General features: G+C 47.1%; 1 protein-coding gene across 1 annotated transcript; it reads right to left on the bottom strand.

Moving 5' to 3' along the window:
- Positions 1-4,470: 4,470 nt before the first annotated feature.
- On the bottom strand, positions 4,471-24,232 carry LOC134807926 (putative uncharacterized protein LINC02898). Its single transcript, XM_063789942.1, has 4 exons — positions 23,958-24,232; positions 22,134-22,454; positions 16,638-16,714; positions 4,471-7,733 (listed from the first exon to the last, which is right to left on the bottom strand). The coding sequence occupies exons 1-4, from the start codon at positions 24,167-24,169 to the stop codon at positions 7,723-7,725; spliced, it is 621 nt and encodes a 206-aa protein (XP_063646012.1). The 5' UTR covers positions 24,170-24,232; the 3' UTR covers positions 4,471-7,722.
- Positions 24,233-24,817: the final 585 nt, after the last annotated feature.

Here is a 24,817-nt window from a genome sequence, read left to right as displayed (position 1 = left end):
GGGTCCCACCCCAGAGATTCTGATGTAATCTGGCTGAGGTGGGGCCTGGACATCAGGATTGTAAAAGCTCCCCAGGTGATTCTCATACGCAGCCAAGGTTGAGAACCTTGGCTGTAGACCAACATCTAGGCGTCATTTTACAAGTGGCCCTGTGACCCCCAGTGGGGAATACCACTCTCCACAAGCCTTTCTGACTCACCTCCTCCGTTCCCTGCCCCAGCTGGCAGAAGACACTTTCTTCCCCTGCCTCAGAAGGCCATGCCCTCTAGTAAAAATTCCCTTTCTCCCACTCCGGGCTGAAGAAAGCCTCTAATTTCCAGCTCGGCTGCAGAAGAGAGATGATTGCCACAATACCCTGAAAGCGTTTCTGGTCAGGCCTGCCCACTTGGCCTTCCTCAACTTTACCTCTGATTACCAACTGTTCCCCCTGCTCAAGTGGCCTTCTCTAAGGCTGCCTCTGCCAGAGGAGCCACGTAAGGCCACCTCTGCCAGAGGAGCCGTGGGCCACAGAGAAGCACACGTCACCTGCCAGTCAGTCACAAGCAAAGAAGAGAAGTTCCGTGCTTTGACAGAACACTATCAATCACAGGTGCCGAGCCGTTTTCATTACTTAGCCGTTCCCAGGCCACTTAACATACAACCTCTCCCCTCTCCTACCTCATCCCTTTAAAATGGAGTTGTGGTGACGCATGAAACAAGAAGTGGCCTGCAGAGAACCAAAAGGAAAACGTGAAATTGAGGAAATTATGACTCTATTTTGGGTGTAATTTCCATGAAATTATTTATGAATCTTTTTTTTCCCTAAGGGGTGGCCATAAATATCATCTTTAATGCATCTTCATTAGTAGCTTTCATCTTCTGATGGGCCTGCATCTTTTGTTGGAAGTTGGATGTTGTTGGTAGAAATGTTAAGTCCACATCTTAGGTGTACGAAGTTTGTATAAAATATGAACTCTAATGTGTAGAATTTGCAGGTCGCTGAAGTGTCACAGTCTACTGAAATGGGTCTGGAATCAATAAGGTACACATCAAACTCAATTGTATTTAATTTTCATTGCTACCTAGAGGAAAGCCTTGCATGGCCCTACACGCATGAAATTAAACATGAAAGCCCATCTGAAGTGTAGAAGCGATACTTAAAATGACCTGTAAATAGAGCAAAACATGGCAGCCCAGCCCATCGCAATATTATCATTCATTTTTCTTTCCATAGTGGAGGTGACAGCCCCCCTAAGAAAATCAGAAGAGACATGAGCACATTGCAGATCTAAAGGAGAGCTAAGTGTTTTCGGTTACACACCAGCAGGGCTTCCCTCTCTGCAGAGCCCTGGAGTCTCTTCCAAGTGGAAAATCACACTCTGTCCTTCAGCCTGACAGTGAAGAGAGAAGGCAAGTAAAACAAGGACCTCCTGAACTTGGCCAACACCCCACCCCTGCTGCCTCCCACCCCACCCAGCTCCGTTCCTTGGCCAGTGAGATAATGGAAGTTTCAGCCCTTGCAGCTGACATGGGGTGGGGAGCAGACGCCCACTCTGGGCACTTCCAGCCGACACTGACCTCTCAGTCATGGAAACATTCCCCAGACCGACACTAATCGGGGGCACATCTGGCGTTTGGACTGCATCCAGATGGGGGTTTGTGTTAGTCGAGTCAGCATGATAACCCGCTGGGGAGGGAGGGAGGGAGGGGAGAGGACACAGCAGCTGAGAGCAATCCCCATCCTTGGCTGCGTGACGGAGAGGTGGTCATGCTGCAGCCAGTGAGTCATAGACTAGAGACCACCTAATTCCTGTCCACCCCTGCTCTCCCTGCTCCCTCCAACAGAGGACAAACTGGATCTACCCAGAGAGCCAACTCGCCAGAGTTCCACAACTGGTCAGCAGCAGACTACAATCTCAGTGTCCCAGCTCCCATTCTATTGCACTGCCCACTTTCTACACTCTCTCAAAGTGTAGTGTGTTATTTCAGGATAAAATATGTGCCAGGGTGATGAAAAGAATCCAGCTGTTTCTTCTCTTTCACTTCCTGTGATTTGTAAAAGCATAAGACGATTTTCCAAGACAGTGACAAACCACCATCGCTCACACCCATTCCACCCACCACAATTCTTTCATCGTAGCTTCTTTTCTGGATTTGGAAGAAGAGACCGCCCTTTCTGACTGGTTCATGGACTTTGTCAGAAATCAACACAATGTCTTATTCTCCCATCCCTAGAACAAGCGACTGCAATTGGGAATAAGACTTCATAGTATAGAAGTTCCAGCCATACAGGTCAGGAATGACAAAGTGTCTTGGCCAGCTCTCAGCCTCTGCCTTTACAAAGTCTGACACCTGTTGCAGTCACGAATTGCACTGCTAAAGAGGTAATCAAGCAAACCAAAGCCAGGATAAAAGGGATTATGTCTCTTCTCACCCACACAGAAGGCTGTCTCCAACTGCAGAAGGAAGTTCTTTCCATGGCCGCTGGAGCACCCTCCCCACTTGTGGGCACCATGGTTCAAGTCTGCCCCAGTGATCCTCTCCTGTATAAACCTCCAGGTACAGATTATGGAAATCAGGAATCTCATCCAGCTGCTCAAATAACAAAGAGGTTAGCAGGATCTTCTAGTATGAATAATTGTAACTGCAGAGATCTGTTCAGCCTTAATCCTTTGTTAAAAACCTAAAGAGAAACACGGAAGCAACCCAGGTAAAAGCAAGACAATGGTCAATGGTCAGCTTCCCAAGGTAGGTTTCAGCTTCCACATTAACTAATCAGCTTGCAGAGCTTGCAGCACCTTCTACATCCAGCCTCCCTACAAAGGACAACTATCATCCACCAACCAATTTAGTCCTCTTCTGGAAGAATCAGAAAGAAAAAATGTCTTCACTCCACTTCTCCTACCGTCCTCAAGATCACCTTCCTCCCCAAACCCCTCGCTTCTGTGGTCCTCTCTAAGAAATATGCTTTATCCACTCCGACGGGCAGAACAGTAGTAACTGAGACAGGAGAATGACCCTCTTCCTTGCTTTAGGGAAGTTATCAGTTCCACCCTCCTTGGGAAGCTCTGTGATCTCTGAGAAGAAGCTCACAGACACCATCACTCTACCTAAGCCAGTTAGGGTCTCTGCTGGTGCCAGCCCCTTTTTTCCCCACCAATGAGTTGGTACAAAGCCATTTCATGTTCCATGCCAAACCAGTAATTCGCAACACTCATCAAAATCTGCCTCCGTCCACTGACTCAGCACTCCTGCTTTCCTAGCATAGCCAACCTCCCTAACACCCTGACATCCTGGCCTTCAGTTTCACTATTTACATCACATGAGAGATTTGGGTTTCGAAAGCCAATTCCCTCTGAAGAGAGTATGCAGATGATTCATCTTCTCTGAAAAAACGACCCATTTTTGCCTTGATATCCATGCCGAAAATCTCCTGAGATGGGGCTCAGAGAGGACAGAGTGGGGGAGTCCTGTTACAATAGGAGACCACTGTCTCAGTTTCCAAATGAAAAAGATGACACACTGTTCTTGGGACACTGCTTTGCCAGGGTGTCCTGCAGAAACCAAGGAAGCTTCCATCTCAGAGCCACTGTGGACACAGCCTTGGATCACCGTGGAGCCTCAGACCACACTGACTCCTCCCTGTCTCCGCGTCTAACCCCCTCTCACACTGAGAGATCTGACCCACCACAGACATCCCCTCTGGCCTCCTGAGTGGTTTCTTCAGCACAGCTTCCAGAGCCAAATTAAACGTTCTCTCTATGTCTATAGACAAAAAGGGTTTTGACTAAACTCTGTGTTTTAGAGAGGGAGTTAAATGCTGTTAACTTTTTAGGGGTGGGCGAGAGGGATGACAAATAACAACTTGTCTGAATGTTTTACATTTCTCCCCACTGCCTCAAGAAGGTTCACAACGAGGTCATCCATGATAAGGAGTAAGACCTCCCAGCCGGACTGTCCCTCGGCCCCCAGAGGACACTCCACAGAGATATGCTAACTGGACTTGGAGACTGGCTCACACTCCAGAGAAAAGCATGGAGCACGGGTGCACAGAGCAGGGCCAAGGTCCCAGGGACAGAATGTCTAGGAGGGAGATTGGGGTGAGGGTAATCCGATGCAATTACTGTGGCAGCTCAACATTCAAGGGAGGGGGAAGAAAGAAATAGTCCCTGTCAAGTAAGTTGTGCAGCAGAGATGGTAAGCTCCAAAATTTGAGACTTTGGCTGCTGGAAAGTTTTAGGGGGCAGAGATAAGAAGACATAATAGACTTTGAGGGTTTACTACACACTAGACGCTCTATGCATTTATTTATTTATTATCTCTTATTTATTACTTTGTGTAACTCTTATAATAATCTTATGAAAACGGAAACCCTCATATACCCATTTTACAGATGAGAAAAGTGACAATTTTGAGAGCATAGCTAAGAATAGCTAGTAAGTGAAGGAGCTGGGACCTAAACCAAACCCTATCTAACCAGAGTACACACTCTTTTTTTTTCCAGTGTAATTTTTTTTAATTTTTATTTTACTTTAAGTTCTGGGATACATGTGCAGAAGGTATGGTTTGTTACATAGGTATATGTGTGCCATAGTGGATTGCTGCACCTGTCAACCCGTCATCTAGGTTTAAGCCCCACATGCATTAGCTATTTGTCCTGATGCTCTCCCTCCCCTCCCCACACCAGACAGGCCTTGGTGTGTGATGTTCCCCTCCCTGTGTCCATGTGTTCTCACTGTTCAGCTTCCACTTATGAGTGAGAACATGTGGTATTTGGTTTTCTGTTCCTGTGTTAGTTTGCTGAGGATGATGGCTTCCAGCTTCATCCATGTCCCTGCAAAGGACACGATCTCATTCCTTCTTAGGGCTGCATAGTATTCCATGGTATATATGTACAATATTTTCTTCATCCAGTCTATCATTGATGGGCATTTGGGTTGGTTCCATGTCTTTGCTATTGTAAATAGGAGTGTACACTCTTGACCACTACACTGGAGCAACAGGCCCTAGAAATAGTGACCATATTCATTAACCAATTAGAAACTAGTATGTGGAGGGTATTGGGAGGAGGCTTAAGACTCTGAAAGATAGTCTGGCTTCATTTTAACCAGGGAATTAATCATCCATTCCATGCAGCATCATTTTCAGAAAAGGCATTCCCTGCTGCTCACCCTAAGTGTTTGTATTCTATAGCTAGATAGGCCAGTGTATAACCACTCCTTTTTTCAACACTTCTTCCAACAAAAACAAAACAGAGCATGGCAAGCTGAGCTTATTATACTCCTTACCACAGGCCTCTGATGTTCCATCTGTTAGTAGGATACCAATCCATGGCTCCTCACTTTCTAGGAGTCTCAGAGGAGACAGTAGGCCCTGGAGACACCCATGATACAAAACCAGAGCAAGATGAAGACGCTCCACTCACCTCTCCCTTCATTCTTGCCCAGAAAATTTGCTCTATCTTCCCCATTTTTTACCCTGCCCACATTACCCACCACAATTAGACAAAAGGCCTCAAGAAGTCTGCAGAGGGGCAGGATGAGGGCAGGGGTCAGCTTTCCTCTTTCAGTTGTTTTCTGATTACTTTAGACTTGGTCCAGCCAGGAAGAATCCGTCACTCTCAGCAGGCAGTGGGTGGGGAGAGGTACCAGCAGACTTAGAAGTATATATGGAATGTATTAAACCGTGGTGCAAAAAGAAAGGCCTGAGAAGCTAAACCAAAGAGGGAGATGCAGTTGCACAAAGTTAGGGGATTGAAAGAGCCCCCAAGGTAACAGAAGGTCCAACATAGTAAGAATTTTAAGAGGTGATAAAGGTAACTTGCTGTCAAAAGAGGCAGATATTACTAAAGAAACAAGTGAAATTGATTCCTTTCTCAAGCCACCATAAAGGTGAATGGCTACCAGATGGTCAGACAGAAATACCTGTCCACAGGCTGCCGGAGAGAAAAATAAATGCAAGAAGAAATCAGATCCTCCTCTGAGCAGGTGAGCAGGAAATTAAAATATCTGTACACTGACCACAAAGTAAGACCACACATGGTCATGAAGAGGCTGTTCGGAAGACAGCAAGAGTGTAAGTTAGCGTCTATCCTGTCTGCTGGCCCACACCCAGAGAGCCTAGTCACAAACCTCCCAGTGTCAGAGGAAAAAGCCTTTGCTGAAAACCCAGCAGTGCCAACAGGAATAAAGATGGGACAGCAGAGACCCAGGCCACTATGGGAAAACCTAGCTCACATCCTAGAAGAGTCACTGGTCCAAGTAACAATTCCTTGAGCACTTGCTACGTGCCAGGCCCTTGGCCGGGAGCTCTTGAAGTGTTTTTCTAAGTGTAGGCAGTTTCCGAAATGGTTCTCAGTGATTCTTGCCTCCCATGTAATCCCTTCCTCTAAGCGTGGGCTGGACTTAGGGACTTGGTTCTAATGAATAGAATATGTTAAGAGTGATGGGTTGTCACTTACTCCCATCAAAAAATCTCCCTGGATTTGTGCTTCATAGACTTCCATCTCTCCACTCCAGACATGCCTTTCAGATTCTGGGCATCGGTGAGTAAATCTTCTTCCTCTCTTTGAATAATCATCTCTTCTGTGGGCTTGTTGCTACATTTCTCCCAGAAGACACACACGTACACACACACACACACACACACACACAGCATGCAAGCACACCATTACACCAGGAGGAGGAGGGAGCTCAGCCTCCTCTTGCCATTGTCCTGCTCCTTCCCAATCAATTTCCTGCCAACCACAAATTAGCATTACACAGGCATTTACAGTGCAGCCTCCAGGGATAGATAGAAGCCGCTAATCCTTAAGAAGGGGAGCTGGTACAATAGCAAGTGGCCTGCAGCCTCATCCCCGCTCATGGGGTTTTCCTGTGAAGCACATCTTGCTCCTTTGTGAGCTGGCCAAGTCAACCACAGATGGTGGAGTCACTGGGCCTTGGGCAAAGAGGAGACACTGGAAATCTAAGGAGCACCAAGCTTTGCAAATGCCTGCATGACACACTGTTCGATGACTCTATTTATCCCCAGCAGATGATCCCTTTGGGATAGATTCCTTCTCAAAGCTTCCACCCTGGTCTTTTGTCAGTGCACCCTTCCATTTTCCATTTCTACTGGTTAACATTAATGAATGGCTCCAACTGGGACCAATCCAGCGCATGAAATCCCCTGGGGGGTCAAGTCTGTAGTTCCCACCCTCTCAGCAACTTGGATTAACAAGGCCGGGGTTTGTTTTGTTTTATTTTTCTTAAGGGATTGATTTGGCCCTCTGAAGTATGATTGAAAATTCCTGATCCCAAAGGAAGGCAGCCCTGGCTGGGTTCCCAGGGTCGTTTCTATCCCCAGGCATGGTCTTCAGGGACCCCAGGGGCCTCTGATTGCAACTCTGCCTGCTGAAATCCCAAGAGCTGGCTCTTGCAGCAGCCTCCTCTGAGGCTCCCTGCTCAGCTCCTGGGCCCTTATCCTGCAGCTGGGTCTGGAAACCAGAGGAGCTTGCAAGAGGCAAAGCCTCTTATCACAAACATTTCCTGCCTATTCCCGCCTGACCCCGCATACCATAGCCCTTCCCTGGCTAGTGGGGCCACCAACGCAGCCCTCACACAAAAGACTTGAAAGGCAGGGGCCCCAGACTCGTCTCTACTCCAGATTCTTCTCCATCCACACTGTCTCCTTTCTCCAGGGAGCTCACAGGCTCTTCCAGGCCACCCAAATGGTTCAGTCGCTGAAAAGCATGGAAGGAATTCAGGTGGAACCTGCAAGAAAGAGGACAAAAGGCAGGTAGGATTTCTAGTTCAAATAGAAGATATGACTCAGCTGGAGTTGGGCCCACCTCCCCGAGGACTCCACTGTGCTATCTCTGACAAAGAGATGGAGACAGAGTTGAGAGAAAGGCCTGCACACCTGTGCGTGTGTGTGTGTGTGTGTGCATGTCCCTGGCATCCCCATGTTGTGGCCTCCCCATGTTGTGCTGCAAGTGGGGCTGAAGCCGTATGGACTATTGATGGTGTGTGCTGAAGGACCAGGAGCCAGGGCCAGAGGGTCTAGCCAGCCCAACCCAGCTGTGCTCAGCAGGTCACTGAATTCCACAGCCTCTCTCCCCTCCCCACACCTGGGGCACCCTAGTCCCACCCCTTCCCCCGGCCTACACTGGCCTTCTCTCTGCCTCCTGCCCCCAGCTCACTGTGTGGTCCAAGCCCTCTGCCACAAGAAGAGCCAGGGAGGGAGGGATGGGCCTGCGTGTTTACAGTCAAGCATAACTGAGCCTTTATTTTAAATAAATAAAACTTTTAGCTAGTTTTTATTTTCCCTTTCTTTCCAAAAGCAGTTTGGTCCCTCCTCCTCTTCCTCATCATCATCATGGCTAAGCCTTTATCTGTGGGGCCACCCAGGGAGGGGCTGTGGGAGGAGGGAGGAACAGAGGCCAGACTGACCCTGATGTTTCACATCTTCTCAGGCCGTGTGAAGTTCTCTCTCTCTCTCTCTCTCTCTCTCTCTCTCTCTCTCATCCTCACAGAGCCCTAAAGTTCTTATGAATTCAGGGATGTCCAGGCCTGAGGAATAGAGACTAAACAGGAAGCCCGGGCTTCATCGTCAGCATGTTGTCCATCTGTTCTCCCCCAATCACAGGGTTGCCCACCCCCCATATAAAACTGCCATCCATCTGCCTTCCTGTTTGGTCTGTCATCTCTCTGTCTCCCCTGTTGGACCCTCATCCATCTGTCCTTCCTATGGGACACCATCTTTCAAGGTCTCTTTTGGGTTGTCATAAATCCGCCTTCCCCATGGGATGTTCCATCTGCCTGTTACCCCATTGACCTGTCATTCCATCCGATCCCCTTGATCACTCTTTTTTGTCCATCTGTCTCCTCCCATAGGACTTACTTTTGCCCATCTGTCTCCCTGAATGGGGCCAGCAATGGTGAGTCTCTGAGGCATGGGAAGAGCTGGGATTCTCTTCTGGTTTTGATCCCAGCAACCACAATAGTAGCTACCATCAATCAAGTGTCTATGTGCCATACAGTCTACATACATTATTCCCTTTTGCCCTCCAACAGCCCTGTATGTGCTTATTTCCCTATTTTACCAGAAGGAAACTGAGGCTCAGAAGGGTTAAGTGTCTGGCCCAAGGTCACACAGCTCCTAATGGGAGACACAGGGTAAAAAACCAGCTCTGCCAGTATGGAGTGGGGGTGAGGACATAGTCTTACTCCACCCCCAGAATGTAAGACTCCCCTTCCCCTGGCCTCTCTGCACATTTAATTTACACTTTGCTGCTGGATGTTTTCAGACTGATGAAGTTTCCTCCCTGCCCTGGCTCTGCACAAAAAAGTGAGAGAAGAAAAGCAGCCAGATGTGAGAGCATTTTGAAGGTCTTTTTGGGGGGATGGAGACTGATGTTAAATAAACATCCAATGGTATTCTTTCTGCAAAACGATCCATTTTCATGGCACCCAGGAGTTCGTCCAAGGGTCTCTGGGTCACTGGGGAAAAGTATTCCGTGTGTTTGGCTCCATATACTTCTATTGGCCACAAAGAGCTAATTCTTCCAATTAATGAAATCAGCACCACTGATGGAGATGTACTGACAAATTATTTTCAAGATGAATATATTAACACCCATGGTGGAACTGATTGGCCTGAAGGATTTGGAGGCTACAGAATGAAGGTCCCCCTGCCCACTGAAGACACTGAGGTCATTCATGGTGGCCGGGATGTTGGCCACCACCTCAAGGGACGCCTCTCTCTGCTGGAGCCATGGAGACTGGACTGGGTTGTCTGTGTGGAAGAGCTGCCTATCAATGGGCTTCTGTATGGCCTCAGCAGGTCCCCAGCACCCCCCACCCCCCCACTGCCCCAGCCAAGTCCCCTTCAGGGCCTGGTCTGAAGGGCCTATTCAGCATTTAGGACTCCCTGATGGGAAGTGAAAGAGAGACAGACAGATGCTTCCGTGGAGCTGGGGAAAAGCTAGAAGCCTGGAGACAGGAAGGGAAGCTTGAAGTCACCAGGGAGGAGCCCAGAGAGAAGAAAAAAGGCAGGCCGGAGGTCCTATAGGATAAGAAAGAGAAGAGGGGGAGGAGGGGAGGCTGTGGGAGGGAAGACAGCGGGTGGGAGAACCAGAGGAGGGGGAGGAGGCCGGAAGGAGGCCTCTGGGCCAAGGGAGAGATCCCAGTTGGGAGACAGACCAGAGCCAGAAAGCAGTGTGGGACTTTTAAGCCACAGATTTAATTTCCTGATGATACTTTTTTCAGGCTGATATTAGCAGCATTTTTCATTCCCCAAGCAGATCTGCCAATCGTGAAAAAGTGATCCAGAGTGAGCTGGGTGATGGGCCAGTTTGAACCTGAACAGACCCATCAGGATAGCCCAAAGTCAAGGCAATATGTCCTCTCTTTTTCTAACCACTAGAGACTAAGGACAAATTTTGCTTCTGGCTGGTCTTGGAGGAGAGAGAAAGAACAGTTTCTAGGCAGCTCTGGTGAATAAATGACAATCCAAATTCAAGGGCTAAATGATCTCTGTTAATCATCTCTTTGGTTTCTGTTTTCCTGTGTGGACCCTGACTGAATCAGTATTCTGAGCTTTGAGAGTTGTAAGTTAGGAGCTAAAGAAACCGGCCCGGTGCGGTGGCTCACGCCTGTAATCCCAGCACTTTGGGAGGCCGAGGCGGGCAGATCACGAGGTCAGGAGATCAAGTCCATGGTGAAACCCCGTCTCTACTAAAAATACAAAAGATTAGCCAGTGACAGTGGCAGGAGCCTGTAGTCCCAGCTACTCGGGAGGCTGAGGCAAGAGAATGGCGTGAACCTGGTAGGCAGAGCTTGTAGTGAGCCGAGATCACGCCACTGCACTCCAGCCTGGGCAACAGAGCGAGACTCCGTCTCAAAAAAAAAAAAAAAAGAAACCAAAGCCCAACTTTCTCCAGGGCATCTTATACCACTACCACCAAGCCATCTTTCTAAAGCCTTATTTTCCTGCTTTAAAATCCATCTGTGCAGCCCTATGCTTACCAAATAAAGTCTACACCCTTGAGCCAGAAAAGCAAAGCCCTCTAGAACCCAGCTGCTCCAAGTGTGGTCCAAGACCAGCTGCCTTGGCATCACCAGGGTCCACGCCATGGACCTGCTGAATCACCAGGCAACCCTTGTGCGGTGACAGCACAAGAAGCCCTGCTCCTTACCACTTCCGGCCCACTCCAGATAATCTCCTGCTGCTGCCATGGAGGAGGGCTGCTTCCCCAGCAAACTGGAAGTATAAAAGTCTTCAAATATACCTTTCACTTATCCAGTTCTGAGTGCTGGTTCCTGACTTTCCTTCATCTTAAAGATGCTTCCCCTTGTACCCCCTTGAGAAAATCTCACCCACATTTTAAGACCCAACTCAAATGCCATCTCTTCCAAGGATCCTCCCCTTCTCACTGTCCCCTTTCCTTGCCAGAGTCTAGAACTTCTAAGGCAGTTTGTTTGAATCTCCCTTGGAGTGCTTTCTACCTTCTGTCTTGCATTTTGATTACTCATGTACTTATCAAGGGGCAGCATTGTGTAGTGTTTTGCAGTGTTTCCTGGGTTCAAATCCTTGTCCCATGGCTTCCTAACTATGACACCAAACAAGTGCTTAATCTCTTTGCACCTCAGTCTTCTCATCTGTAAAATGGGAGTAATAATGATACCTACTCATAGAGTTGCTGTAAGGATTTTAAAAATATATTTATTGAATACCTATGTGCCAAGCAATGGAGATACAAATGTGACCAAAACCATATAGTTCTGTTCTCATAGTGGATTATAGTGCTTGTAAAGTGTTTAAAACATAGGGAGTGCTCAGTAAATTTTAGCTATTATTATGCCTTATCACATTCACCATACCATGGGCATTTGTGTAAGGCAGGGAGCATGCTTTACGTCTCTATAAAGATACGTAGGTGTTATAGCCGCAACATCTAACACAGAGCTTGGCATATAGTGTGCGCTCAAAAAGTGATTGTCAACTGACTGAGATGACCCAAAGAACAATGTTCTTAATTGCACAGGAAATGAGAGCTGTCATGCCTAAAACTCAGAGCTTACCCAACATGGCAGTCTTCCCAAGGCTGACTGTTTTGTGCCCCTTTTCCTAGAACCATAATTTGTTTAATCAATGATTGCTGTTGTTTTTCTAATAATCATTGGTTAAAAGTTCTGTTTCCTCAGTGTGGTTTCCATGCTGTTCCCTTATTGGTTTCTTTCTGTGTCCCACTCCCTGCTTCCCCTCTGAAAGCTCAATGTTATGTTTTGGGCTGGGTTTTTAGGGGAGCATGTGAAATATTTCAACTGGACATAGTATTTATTTTATTTTTAACTTCTTTGTATAACTTAATCAATTGTCTCATTAACATTCTTTTGACTCCCCCAAAAAATGGTTTCTTAAAATTCTTATTCTGTGTTTTCATCTCCAGGGGAACACTTTGGCTAGCTTTTCTACCAAGAATGACACAATTCTTTCCATAGCTAATAGAGGTGGAATTTGAAAAACAAGAGAGTTGTATTGGTCCAGCTCTATTGCCTTAGTCCTATGCCCCAAAGAATTCCTCATACACACAAGCCCCCAACTCCCCACTGGCCACATTTCCCAATGCTGCCTTTATTACAAATGTTCTCTTTCTGGTTAAATCCTAATGGAAAGTGAAATAAACACAATTTAAAAAGCTCTTTCAAGATGAGGGTCATTCCAGAGTCCAGTTGCCTTGAATTACTACGATCCCTGACATATCACTGTTTCCTTCAGACTCAGTTGTCGTATTTTTTTTATTTCAATCAATAAGCATTTTAAATTTCCTTTCACATTTCCTTGTGGTGACCTGGTTTGGTTTATTTCTCCTTTCATTTTTTCAAGATGGGGTCTCACTCTGTCACCCAGACTGGAGTACAGTGGCGCAATCATAGCTCACTGCAGCCTTGAATCCTGAGGTCAAGCGATCCTCCCACCTCAGCCATTCAAGCAGTTGGGATTGCAGGTGCAGACCACCATGCCTGCTTCTTGTTTGGTTTAGAGGCAATTCAAATATCATATGTCTCCTATGGTTCTGTCCCATCTACAATGTGCATGAGACATGCACATTGTAGATATGCATGTCTTTTTTATTATCCACAGGCAAAATATTATTCAGTGCAAAGCTCCTTCCACCCTGATAGAAAAAGATTTTCCCCTGCATTGTCTTAGCTTTAAGAAAGGGAGAAAAAGACAAGTAAAGTCACTTGTTTGGGATTTCAAGGAACTGGGAAAAAATGGAACCTCCGGCAAGTGGGAATGTGATCTACATGGGAAAATCTCTGAGAAGACACCTGCTCTTCCACTGGTCTTTGTCTCTGAGGCTCCTGGAGCTGCAGCCTCATAGGAGTGGCTTCTTGTTGGAAACTGGGGCAAAAAAAGCACAGCATTGGTAAGGACAGAGGGCTCTGTCTGTGGAAAAAGGACAATCAGTGAACTTTTGAGCCCAGGAGCAGGGCAAGGCTTCCAATGTGAGCTAGACGTCTGGAAACTCAATCTCAACTAGAGTATCAGTTACCTCACAGACTCAGACCCTCTCCTGCATAAAGGGCGGCAGTAGCCGGGCGGGCCTCTGACGTGAAACTCTCTGTTCACTTCTTAATTAACTCTAAGAAATGTACATCAGAGTCTCTTAGAAAGGGAAATTGTTCTGCCCGGTAGAAGGACAGAGGTGACATCAAGATAAGAGTTTGAGTATGACAAAAATATCAAGAGCTTCCCAAGTCTGCCTTGGCCCAGAGAATTAAACATCCATGGGGTCACTCTTTAGATCATGGGACCATTGCTCCCTGCCAAATTTCTGCTCACGGCTTGTTTTCCAAAGAGAGTCATAAGAGCTACCCTTGCCCTGCCTACTGTTTTGGTATCAAACACCCTTGGTACTCAAGCATGAAAATATGAGGAACTCTCAGATCCTGATTCTACACACTTTGGTAATTCCAGATATGCACCTGAATTACAGAATCCTATTTAACATCTGGGTGTGAATTCTCTCCCCATTCACTCTGAGCCTGCCACGAGACTAGCCTCTCTAAGCCTTCATTCATATATTCTCCATCAGCATTTAGTATAAAACTACCAGTATGCTTGACACTACTCTAGAGATTTGAGGTACAAACAGGCCCAAGACATGATCTATGCCCTCAAAGGGTTTATTTTCTAGCAGGGAATACAAATGTATGGATTAATAATAGCAGCTACTGTTTATTAAGCCCTTATGAAATGCTTTTTCTTTTAGTGACAACATCTCACTATGTTACCCAAGCTGGAGAGCAATGACCATGATCATAGCTCACTATAGCCTCAAACTGCTTGGCTCAAGCAACACTCCTGCGTCAGCCTCTTGGGTAGCTGGGACTACAGGCACACACCACTGCACCCTGCATATGATATGCTTTTGATAAACATTGAGCTAAGTAGTTGTAGTAGACAGCCTCTAAAATAGGCCATAATGATCTTCTCCTGAAATTCACATGCTTGTGTAGCACCCTTCCACATTGACTAGGGCTGGTATAAATAATAGGATCTATGGAAATAACAGTACATGACCTCTGAGGCCAGGACATAAATGATAATGCAGCTTCCACCTTGCTCTCTCTTGGATCATTCACTCTAGGGGACTCCAGATGCTATGTGATAAAGACACTTAGGAAGCCCTATCCTGTGGGAAGGTCCACATGGAGAGGAACTGAGGCTGCCCACCAATAGCCAGCGAGGAATTGAAACCTTCTGCCCATAGCCATATCACTGAGTCATCTTGGAAACAGTGCCTCCAGCCACAGACAAGCCTTCAGATGACTGTAGTCCCATCTAACATTGCAACTGCATCCTCATGAGAAACCTCAAGGCAGAACCACCCAGCTAAGCGGCTCCCAAATTCCTGACCCACAGACAGGAAACAGTGTTTATTGTTGGTTTAAGCCACTAGATTTGAGGGTAATTTGCCATGCAGCAATAGATAACTAATACAGTGCTTTGCATTCATTTTCTATTGACTCTTCATGCCAGTCCTAGTGGGTATTTATTATTATCCCAACTTTACAAATGAGGACACTGAGATTTAGAAAGGTTATAGTAAGAGGCAAAGTCACAGCTAAATAGCTAAGTCTTCTGAACTTCAAGCTCTGTGACCTTAACCTCTATGTAATAAAATGATTTTGGTGCAAATGCAGAAGTCTGTACAGGGAAAAAAAGGTCACAGTGGGAGTAGTGAGCTGTACCTGGGAAGTCTGGAACTGGAGGGGAGGAGGAGACAGGGAAGACTTGTTAGAGGATATGAGACTTGCAATGAAAAGGAAGGATGAGCAGATGTTCACCAGGTGGGCAGCAAGGAAAAGGATTCCAGATGGAGCAACATGAGCAGGGGCACGGAGGCACCAAACAGCCTGTGTTCAGAACTTCTGGAGTTTCCAGACCTGGAAGAGCTGAGGCCTTGTGGCTTGTACATAAGGGGATACTCTTGGTTCTTGCCCAAGGTTTATTCTTGCAGTCACAGGACAGAACCCTGTGCCCGCCAAATAGTTAGCACCTTTCCTACAAACTACTGTCCCAATCTCTTCTCTTGATTAACTTAAATCCCCATTCGTTCCCCATTTCTTTCCTAGGTCAGTTCTTTTTTTCTTTTTTTTTTCTTTTTTTTTTTTTCTTTTTTTTTTTTTTTTTTTTTTTTTTTTTGAGACGGAGTCTCACTCTGTCACCAGGCTGGAGGACAGTGGTGTGATCTCGGCTCACTGCAACCTCTGCCTCCTGGGTTCAAGCGATTCTCTTGTCTCAGCCTCCCAAGTAGCTGGAACTACAGGCACGTGCCCACCACACCCAGCTAATTTTTGTATTTTTAGTAGAGATGGGGTTTCACCATGTTGGCCAGGATGGTCTCGATCTCTTGACCTTGTGATCCGCCCACCTTGGCCTCCCAAAGTGCTGGGATTACAGGGATGAGCCACTGCGCCTGGCCGGTCAGTTCTCTTTTAAAGACCCAGCTTTCTGGCATCCCCATCATGCATACCACTGTTCTTCTTGGCAGGCAACTCTTGCTCCTTACAAAAATGTGGTTATGATGCTTATACTTGAATTCACATCTCTTATCTACTGCAAAATACCATGTAAACTTTACTTTCTTCTTTAGCAGAGTCACAAGAATGGCAAATTAGGGAGATTCATGGGACCAAGTGTATTGGATTATAGAAAGGTGCTTTTAACTTTTATTAGGTTAGTGTAAAAGTAATTGCGGTTTTTGCCATTATTTTCATTGAAAATAAACAATTACTTTTGCACCAACTAATACCTTTTCTCATAGCAGCCTTCTGGATCCTTGGTGGATTATAAATTAGAGACGCACAATATAAGGAATTAGTAGTTGGTTTAATAACAGTATCCACACCCCAAAAATATTAAACATGGGTTGATGTCAAGGTCTAGAGGACAATCTATATTGGCATGACCAATAGTTCTGCCCTCAGCCCTCTCCCAGGCAACATCGTTTAAACCCATAACTTGAATGAAGATATAGAAAGCAGGTGTACTAAATTACCTAATGGTTGAAAGGGGTAGGTAGCAACCGCATGAGATGGCAGAACTAAAACTATGTCTCCCAAAAGGCTAACATGGGTCAAGTCTTACCAAGACATCTTTACCTGACATGTAAACTCCTTTACTTGAGTTCCAAAAGTAACTGCACAAATACACAATGAAGGTTTCTGACTCAGGGTAACTGTAAAAGGGAAGAACATTAAAGAGTTTTAGCTCTAGTTGAATGAAAGCAAAGACACAACCTGCACTAGGGGAGAGGACGAGGGACAGTTGGATTCTGAGGGTTTACTACTGAGATTCGACAGCCTCACCACCAACCCCGGGCTGTATTTAGTAACTCACACTCTACTACATTAAATGTGTTTGGGTTTCCAGCCCCCTCCCCGTGGCCCTCACCCCAGACTGAGCCAGGAGCCCTTAGAAGGTAATGAGAACACTGAGAGCTTGGGAGTCTGGGAAGAGCTTGGAAACGAGAGCGCTCAGAGCCTCTCCCAGCGTGGCCCTATCCCTGCTGATAAGGCTGAGAGCAAAGCTGGCTGACAAGTGATTGGAAACAGGAGTTCCCAAACCCTTTAACTCTTTCCTACCCTGCTCGTGTGCTGGAGTCTCCATCTCCCGTGGCTTTCCCCTCTCTGTATCAGGGCTCTCTGCTCCCCCTACCAGGCTTTCCATCTACTCCTCCTTTTGTCCTGATGCACACTGAACGCTGTCCTTCTGCCTGAAAAGCAGTCACTTCCACCACCAAAGATGCAAGCTGCCCAGAGAAGTCAGCCAGTCCCTCTGGTCCAGACCCTACCAAGCTCACTTAAACGACCACATCCGTGCTTGTCCAGAGCTGCTGTTCAGCAAGCAGCAGGAACCTACCAGGGGAATGTTGGTCCTGTTTGGTGTTTGGGGTTTCTGGGAGTGAAGACCCCAGGAAAAGTCTCAGTAGCCTAAGTCCAGAGCCATTCTCAGCTGCCCCTGCTGGCTGGGGAACCCTATCAAAGGACTTCAGGGGTCACCCCCTTAAGCCAGACCTGATTTTGCTGGGTGATCCTAAAGGCCATCCAGTCACTTAGATATTGCCTGCTTCACAGACAGGCCTCTTATAGGCATAGATGACGAGGGGTCTGTCCGTGACAGTGGCCAGCATGACTGAAGCTAAGAGGTAAGCTTCCCTCCTTACCCTGGGGAGGGGCATTAAGGAAAAGCCAGGCTTAAGAGCCACAGTAATTAAGTGTAAAAGAAGCTTCCTTCAGTAGAATGGAATTCAGATAAACTGCCATTATCATGCAAAGCAGCTTTGCACCTAAAAGCCCTTACTCAAACAGGCAGTTTAATTAAATCCCTAATCTCCTCTGGCCTATTTGACCCCTTCTCTCCTCCTCTTATCCCCTTACCACCCCAACCCCCTGCCTCAGCCCCACTCTCACCTTCAAGATTCCATTTAAAACACCCCACCTGTAAGTGTGCAAAATCTACCCAAAAAAGGTGGGTCTGGGGTCCTCTTTAGGGTTTGGTTGCTGTGTCTTAGGGGTTAGCTCCCTGAGGCTCAGACAGCTCTGACTTGGATGCTAGATGCTAGCAGCAAGGGTGAGCATGATGGTGGTGATTCCCACAATGGCCATGGTCAAATGAAGTGAGGGGAGTCAGCATCACACTCCCACCCACTGATTCCTGCTCAGCCCCAGGAAGCTGATGCCCATTTATAACCCACCCCATGCCATGAAAAGTCTGCAGTCTCCCTCTCCATAGTAAGTGTGAAGAAGCCCTAACAGGCTTGGATGTTAGGACCCTGCTGTTAAACCAGAAGAGACAGGGATGGAGAAATTGACCTGTCTGTGGGCATCTCCATTTCTGAGGCTGCACTGGCGGCTGCTATGAAGCCTAGGAGGGATGCTAAACCTGTTAGTGAGATTTGCAGGGAAAAGCCTGGAGCTATGATTTGGAGTTCAGACTACCTGCTGTAGGTAGGGGGAGAGGTTAAGAGAAGGAAGACTGGAATGGGGTGGGAGGGTGACGAGGCTGAAGTGCACTGATAAAGAAAAACCTAATAGTACCTTCTGACATCTGCAAAGTGTTTTAGAAGTTTGTGCCTTCATTCAGGAAAAGAAAGAAAGAAAATCACTTATAGAATGCCAGACACCATGGCATGCTTCTCTCTTCAATATGAAACTTGTAAAGTAAATCTCCCTCCCTCCCCACTCCACACACAGGAGAAAAAAACTGTGATGCAAGGAGGTGAAGTGACTTTCCCAGTGGCACACAACTCATGACTGGCAGAGCGAGGATTCAAACACTGGCCTGCCTTCCTGAAAATCGATGCTCTTTCTGCTAAACCACAGATCACCCACAAGGATTACAATGTTGGAGCAGGGATTAACCACCCAAGAATACTCATGGCATCGTAGGCCAAACTCCATCTCTTCTTCCTCATGCAGCAAGAAAGTTTCCATCTCAAAACAAGCCATTTCCTCTGAGCAGGGGTCTCAGCAGGGATGAGAAAATCAGGCCCTCAGCCCTGTGGATGCAGGCCAAGGGAGCTGGGCTTGTGGAAGGCTTCTTGGGGTTCAAACCCAGGGGAATAAAGAGTCCCAGAGGAAACTTTTCTTTGCAGGAAAGAAGTGTCCAGGGCCGTGGTGGGGGAGGGGGCATCTGTAAGTCATATAACAAACACCAGACCTCTCCATTTTATACCTCATTCCTTTGGTGGGGGCAAGCAGTGGAGCCATCTCTATTTGGGAAACAGTGAAACTCAAATCACCATGAACCCTGCACTTTTTCTGTTAATTGTGTGAACTTCACTGTGCCTGGAGAATGCATGGACCTGCATTAGAGGAAGTTATATTTCTGGAATATTACATATATATCTGTGCAATATATCAATTATATGGAATATATATTTTGAATATATTATACATAATAATATATGGGAATATATATTATTCCCATATATTAGGAATATATAATATAATATAATCCTAATATATATTATAATGTATATCTTATATTTCCTTGCATTATGGGTTTTCTTTGCAAAGAGTAGATACCCTTTTGGGAGGTTCCAATAAATCTTATGAATAAATGACTGAAGCTGGCAGCACAATACCCAGCCCCTGAGGGAGCTCCTAAGCCTTTCAATTCTCCAGCCCTGAGCTGGTTCTGCCCAGCTGGCACTGTCAATTTGTGGCCACCTCGCTCCAAGCCAGGTATTTCCAAAGGTCGTGGACTTGGAATAACAGGTGCTACTGTTTTGACTTCAGAAAGACATCCTGGGACCAAAGAATCCTCCATAGCTTCAGGGCTGATGTGGGTGGGTTAAGAAAGTAGGATTTTGGATGAGATCTGTTACAGGGTCCTTTGTCTCTCTTATAGCAAAAAAAACTGAGAAGAATTTTAAAAGGCTGCCTTGGTCTCCAGAATCCCTCTGGAAGCAGATGGCATGTCAACAGGTTCCAGGGCAGGCTCCAGAGGCCCCAGACCTGGGAGCCTTATTGGAATGTAATTAACCTAAGTGCTGTCTGTTAGGATGAAAAGGCAGGAATGCAATTATGGAAGGAGCATGAGGTGAGCTTTCATTGATTAACCTGTCCTGTCTGATTCCATTCCCTACTGAGGTGATTTTGGGGGCCCTGAGGGTTGCCTTGTGCCCTCGGGGTTATGAGAAAGGAAAACAGTCACTGCAGAAAGTGAATACCTAAAACAGAGGTCAGGATGCCTGTGTGGACCCCCAAAATTGCCTGGAAAATGCACTTGTGCAAAATGTAAAATGTACATTTTCGAGGAAGAGGCTGGACCCTCTTATCACTTGCTTGAAGGGGTCTGCAGCCCCCAAAGCGTTAAGAATCTCTGTGCTAGAGGAGCGAAAGCTCAGCACAGTTGCTAGAGTAGGACCTCAGGAAAAGTCCCTTCAGTTTTCAACTCCAAATGGCCATCATCCATTTGGATGATGCTAAGGCTAAGCAAGTCACTTAGCCTTTCTGTGCCTCAGTTTCATCTGTAAAATGAGGGACATCCCAGGGTTCATAAGACAATTGAATGATATGCAAATACAAAACTTTTTTTTTTTTTTTTTTTGGACAGAGTCTCGCTCTGTCACCGAGGCTGGAGTGCAGTGGCGCGATCTCGGCTCACTGCAACCTCTGCCTCCTGAGTTCAAGTGATTCTCCTGCTTCAGCTTCCCAAGTAGCTAGGATTATAGGTGCCTGCCACGATGCCCGGCTAATTTTTGTATTTTTAGTAGAGACGGGTTTCACTATGTTGGCCAGGCTGATCTCGAACTTCTGACATCAGGTGATCTGCCTGTCTTGGCCTCCCAAAGTACTGAGAATACAGGCGTGAGCCACCATGCCGGTCAGAATGCAAAACTCTTTTTATCCATCTTGCTCTGTCACCAGGCTGGAGTGCAGTGGCATGATCTTGGCTCGCTGAAACCTCTGCCTCCGAAGTTCAAGCGATTCTCCCACCTTAGCCTCTTGAGTAGCTGGGATTACGGGTGCCCACCAGCAGGTATGGCTAATTTTGGTATTTTTAGCAGAGACGGGGGTTTCACCATGTTGGCCAGGTTGGTCTTGAACTCCTGACCTCAGGTGATCTGCCCACCTCTGCCTCCCAAAGTGCTGGGATTACAGGCATGAGCCACTTTGCCCAGCCAAAACTCTTAACCCAACATCGAACACTTGGTAAGCACTCAATAAATGGAAGCCATTTTGATTATGATTATCAAAGTCTAGAACATAAAGTGGACTGCATACATGCACTCTTTAGGAGCAGTCTTTTGGCCCCAAACTAGATTCTATGGGAATTCCCAGGTAAGATGCTTCTCCAAAATGAAGTGAAGCCATGTGACCCAGGGTCTTTAAACATTGCTTCCTCAAACCCTCCCCCAGTAGGGTACTTCTCCCCCAGAGGCACGGGGATCTGGCCATACTGTAAGACAAACTTCTGGAAGTGGGGGCACATCAAGCGTCTGGGTGGTGCCAGTGCCTGGGCCTGAGCTGAAGTCTTCACCAGCCTGCCCCTTTTGGGGAAGCTTCTGACAATTTTGATTACCGAAATCTTCCTGCCTTTTGGGATAATACAGTCAAATGCTCCATTGAGACAGACTTCTGTATCTTTACAGGCCCTAGAATGAGACCAACCCAAGGCCCAGCATCTGCAGAATGTCCAGTGTGGAAACAGGGAGGAAAAACTAAACCACTCCTTTTCCCCTCTTCCCAACACACCCTTCTCTCCTCTCAGATCCTTGGAGCTCTCCGCACTCAGAACCTACAAGCTGCCCAGGGGTCTTCCAGACCAGCCCCAATTGCTTCCAGCCTCCTTCCGCCAGCACATCTCTGCAGCCTTGGGCCACTGATCCTAAGCCAAAGCCTCCCCAACCTCTGGGCTCAGAAGCAGGTGTAATCCCAACTCCAGCAGGGAATTCCAGAGGTGAAGGTCACGGGAGCATCTTTAATCTTCGGTTCCCAGGAGAGAAGATACCCAAAGAGCAGGGAGCAGGAGCCAGCTCCAGGCTATACATTTGTTTATTCATCAATCATTCATTTATGCATTAATCATTCATTCCCCCCACCCATCAATCATTCATCTGCTTATTTATTCATTCAATGTGTTTGTACCTTGTCCTTGCTTTGGTTACCGCAGATGTTGGTCCTCTCCTGCTTTGATCTGTCCCCTGTTTCTCTGGCAGCTGCACAGCAGAAGCCTTCTCATGTCCCTTGTTGGGTACTTGGCTGAGAGTGTGTCTCCCTCTCAGAGGTGCCTGAGGAAAATCAAAGGGACAGTGCAGAGCTGTCTGCTGCCTGCAAGTTCCCTTCCATTGCAAAATCCAGCCTTCTGGTCCGTAGGTCAGTGGGAGAGATTGGGAGGGGCTGCAGAGGGGTCTCCAGGGCCAGTCGAGGAATAATGGTCTGGACATCCTCACCATGTGTGAGCTCTGGCTGTTTAAAAAATAAAAAAAATAAAAAATATATATACTGGTCCTTCTGGGAGAAAGGGGACTGCAGGAGACTCTAAGCCTCTGTGCCTGGTTCTGAGGCCTGAGCTCAGCACTTTGGCAGGCCCAGAGAACATGGTATGGGAAAACCTGGGGCTGGAGTTTCAGAGGCCTAAGCTGTGAGCCTTCTGACAGGTCTCCCATCTTCCATCCTTCCATCTACCTGACCCTGTAAAGTCTGTTCTCAGCCAGCAGCCAGAGATCCTTTAGTAAAAGACCACGTCCTGCCTGTGCTCAAAACCCTGCCCTGACTTTCAGTTCTCTCGGAGAAAAAGCCAAGGCCCCACTTGATGGGGTCCCCCTCATCTCCCACTCACTCCCTCCATTCAGCCCCCACTGGCCCCATCCTTCCCGAACTCACCAGCCACACTCCTACCTTAGGGCTTTTGCTATAGTTGTTTCTTCTGGAACAGGCTTGACCTGGGTGACTTGCTTGAAAGTGACTCACTTTCTCATTTCCTTCAAGTCTTTGCTCAATTGAAACCTTCCCCATAAGCCTACCATGACCCATCCTATTTAAAACTGCAAAGCACACAGGCACGCGCGCGCACACACACACACACACACCACTCTCAACCCCCCTTCCTCTTTAGCACTCATCACCTTCTAACATAATACATAATTTACTTATTATTTTTACCATTTATTGTCTGTCTCTGCCTGCTCAAGTATAACTTCCAAAAGGGTAGGGGTCTTTGTATGTTTTCTTCACTGATGTATCCCGAGGGTGGGCCATCCCATGGATGCCTGGTATATAGCAGGAGCTAGTAAAACATTCCTTGGATGAAAGAATGAATGAGTGAATGGGCTGCAGGAAGCTCTGAGGATGAAGCTTGTGAAGCCACAGGCTGTGGAGTTTGGGGCTTCCTGGGGGTAGAATTTAGGAGGTCCACAGTGGCTTCTATCAGCTGTGCTGAGGAGAGAAGAGCCAGGCAAATTGCCCGCTGCCAGCCTTCTCGGGGAGGAAAGGTAGGCAGCAGCATCGGTGGGGATTGCGCTAACTCAAGATGCCAGCTCCATGCTGCTCTGGGGCTGGCCAGCGCTCTGGATGTCATTAGCTGATTTGTTCTGCTCTGCAGAATGTACTTTTCATATTTAGGCAGAAAAAAACAGCTTTCGATCCTTGTGCCCTTTCTTCTGTGAGCTGTAGCACATGGCCTGCTTATTATGAATTAATCCTCTAAAGAGCATGTTCATTATTCTAATTTAATTGTGCTTCGTTTCAGAAAATAACTAAACCCAGTGTGGAATAAACTCCAATGCTGATCAGTTTTCAAGAAGTTAACATAAGACAAAATTCTGCTAGAGGGCAGCAGCAATTTGGAATCATTAAAGGGAACCCATGTAAATAATAAAAACAAAACTAAAATGCAGAATTAAATTAAGGAATAGGAAATTAAATTTGGGAATCTAATCTAAAATTGAGGCCTTATATGCACAGGCTTACCCTGGCTTGGCTCTTCGCTCTGGAGTGCTCAGGAGAGGAGGTTCTGCAGAGGTTCCCACGACCAGGGAAGCGGCAGTCCCTCCTGGGTGGCAGTTTGCTGCTCTGGGAAGAGAGATGTGGGCTGAAGTGGGAGAAAGGGGGCTTTCCTCCCACGGGGTCAACTGTGATGAAGATGAAAGCCACATTGTCACAGATGCATCTGGATAGCTCATCCTGAGCCCTGGTGACCGGTTCAGGAGAACTGCCTGCAGCCAAGAGTCCAAGCTGCCACTCACTAGGAGGAAGCACAGGAAATGAGGCAGATGGTGCTGAGTGGCTGCTGGCCTGAGATGCTGGGAGTGGTCAGCCCTGGGCAAAGAAGCCGCGCCAGCCCTCCTTCACCTTTGGGCCCTGGGCACCCTTCCACAGGTGACCCAGCTCAGGACAGAGGCTGAGGGAGTTTCCTCCTGCCCGGGCAGTGGCCCCTAAGTAGGGTCCTGGCCTCCCCACCATCACCGTGAGAGCCCAGTTACAGATGGAGGAGACCCGGACTCCAGCAGCATCATGACAGGTCAGGCCTCCACCAGGCAAAATGAGAAAGGGAGGATGGGAAGGACGGGGTGTGGGGAGGAGGAGAGAGCCAACTTACAAAGTGTCTGCAAGTCAGATGTACAGTCAGGGGCAGAGTTAGCACCATGGCTCAGGCTTCATTATGTATTGATTTTTTAGACCCTGTGCCTGGGGTATTCTTTTTCTCTCCATATTCCTACCTCCTCTGGCTCTCTTCCTCTCTCTCTCCAACCTCCCTCCTCAAAATGAAAAGAGCTCAACCTTCTGAGTCAGACAGACTGATTTGGAGCCACAGTTCTTCCTCTTACTTG

This window comes from Pan troglodytes, chromosome 12 (assembly GCF_028858775.2).
Source record: "Pan troglodytes isolate AG18354 chromosome 12, NHGRI_mPanTro3-v2.0_pri, whole genome shotgun sequence".
Taxonomy (NCBI): domain Eukaryota; kingdom Metazoa; phylum Chordata; class Mammalia; order Primates; family Hominidae; genus Pan; species Pan troglodytes.
The sequence above is the reverse complement of the archived record's forward strand: the minus strand, read 5'-3'. Positions and strand labels throughout refer to the sequence as shown.

Bases quoted from the DNA above. Each gene is read 5' to 3' on its own strand.
- LOC134807926 (XM_063789942.1), bottom strand. From the start codon at position 24,169: ATGAGCTATCCAGATGCATCTGTGACAATGTGGCTTTCATCTTCATCA. The intron at 22,455-23,957 runs GTAAGCCTGTGC...TTTTTTAAACAG, and splicing joins GAGCGAAGAGCCAAGCCAGG to CCAGAGCTCACACATGGTGA. The intron at 16,715-22,133 runs GTACAAACACAT...TCCCTTTTACAG, and splicing joins GTAACCAAAGCAAGGACAAG to TTACCCTGAGTCAGAAACCT.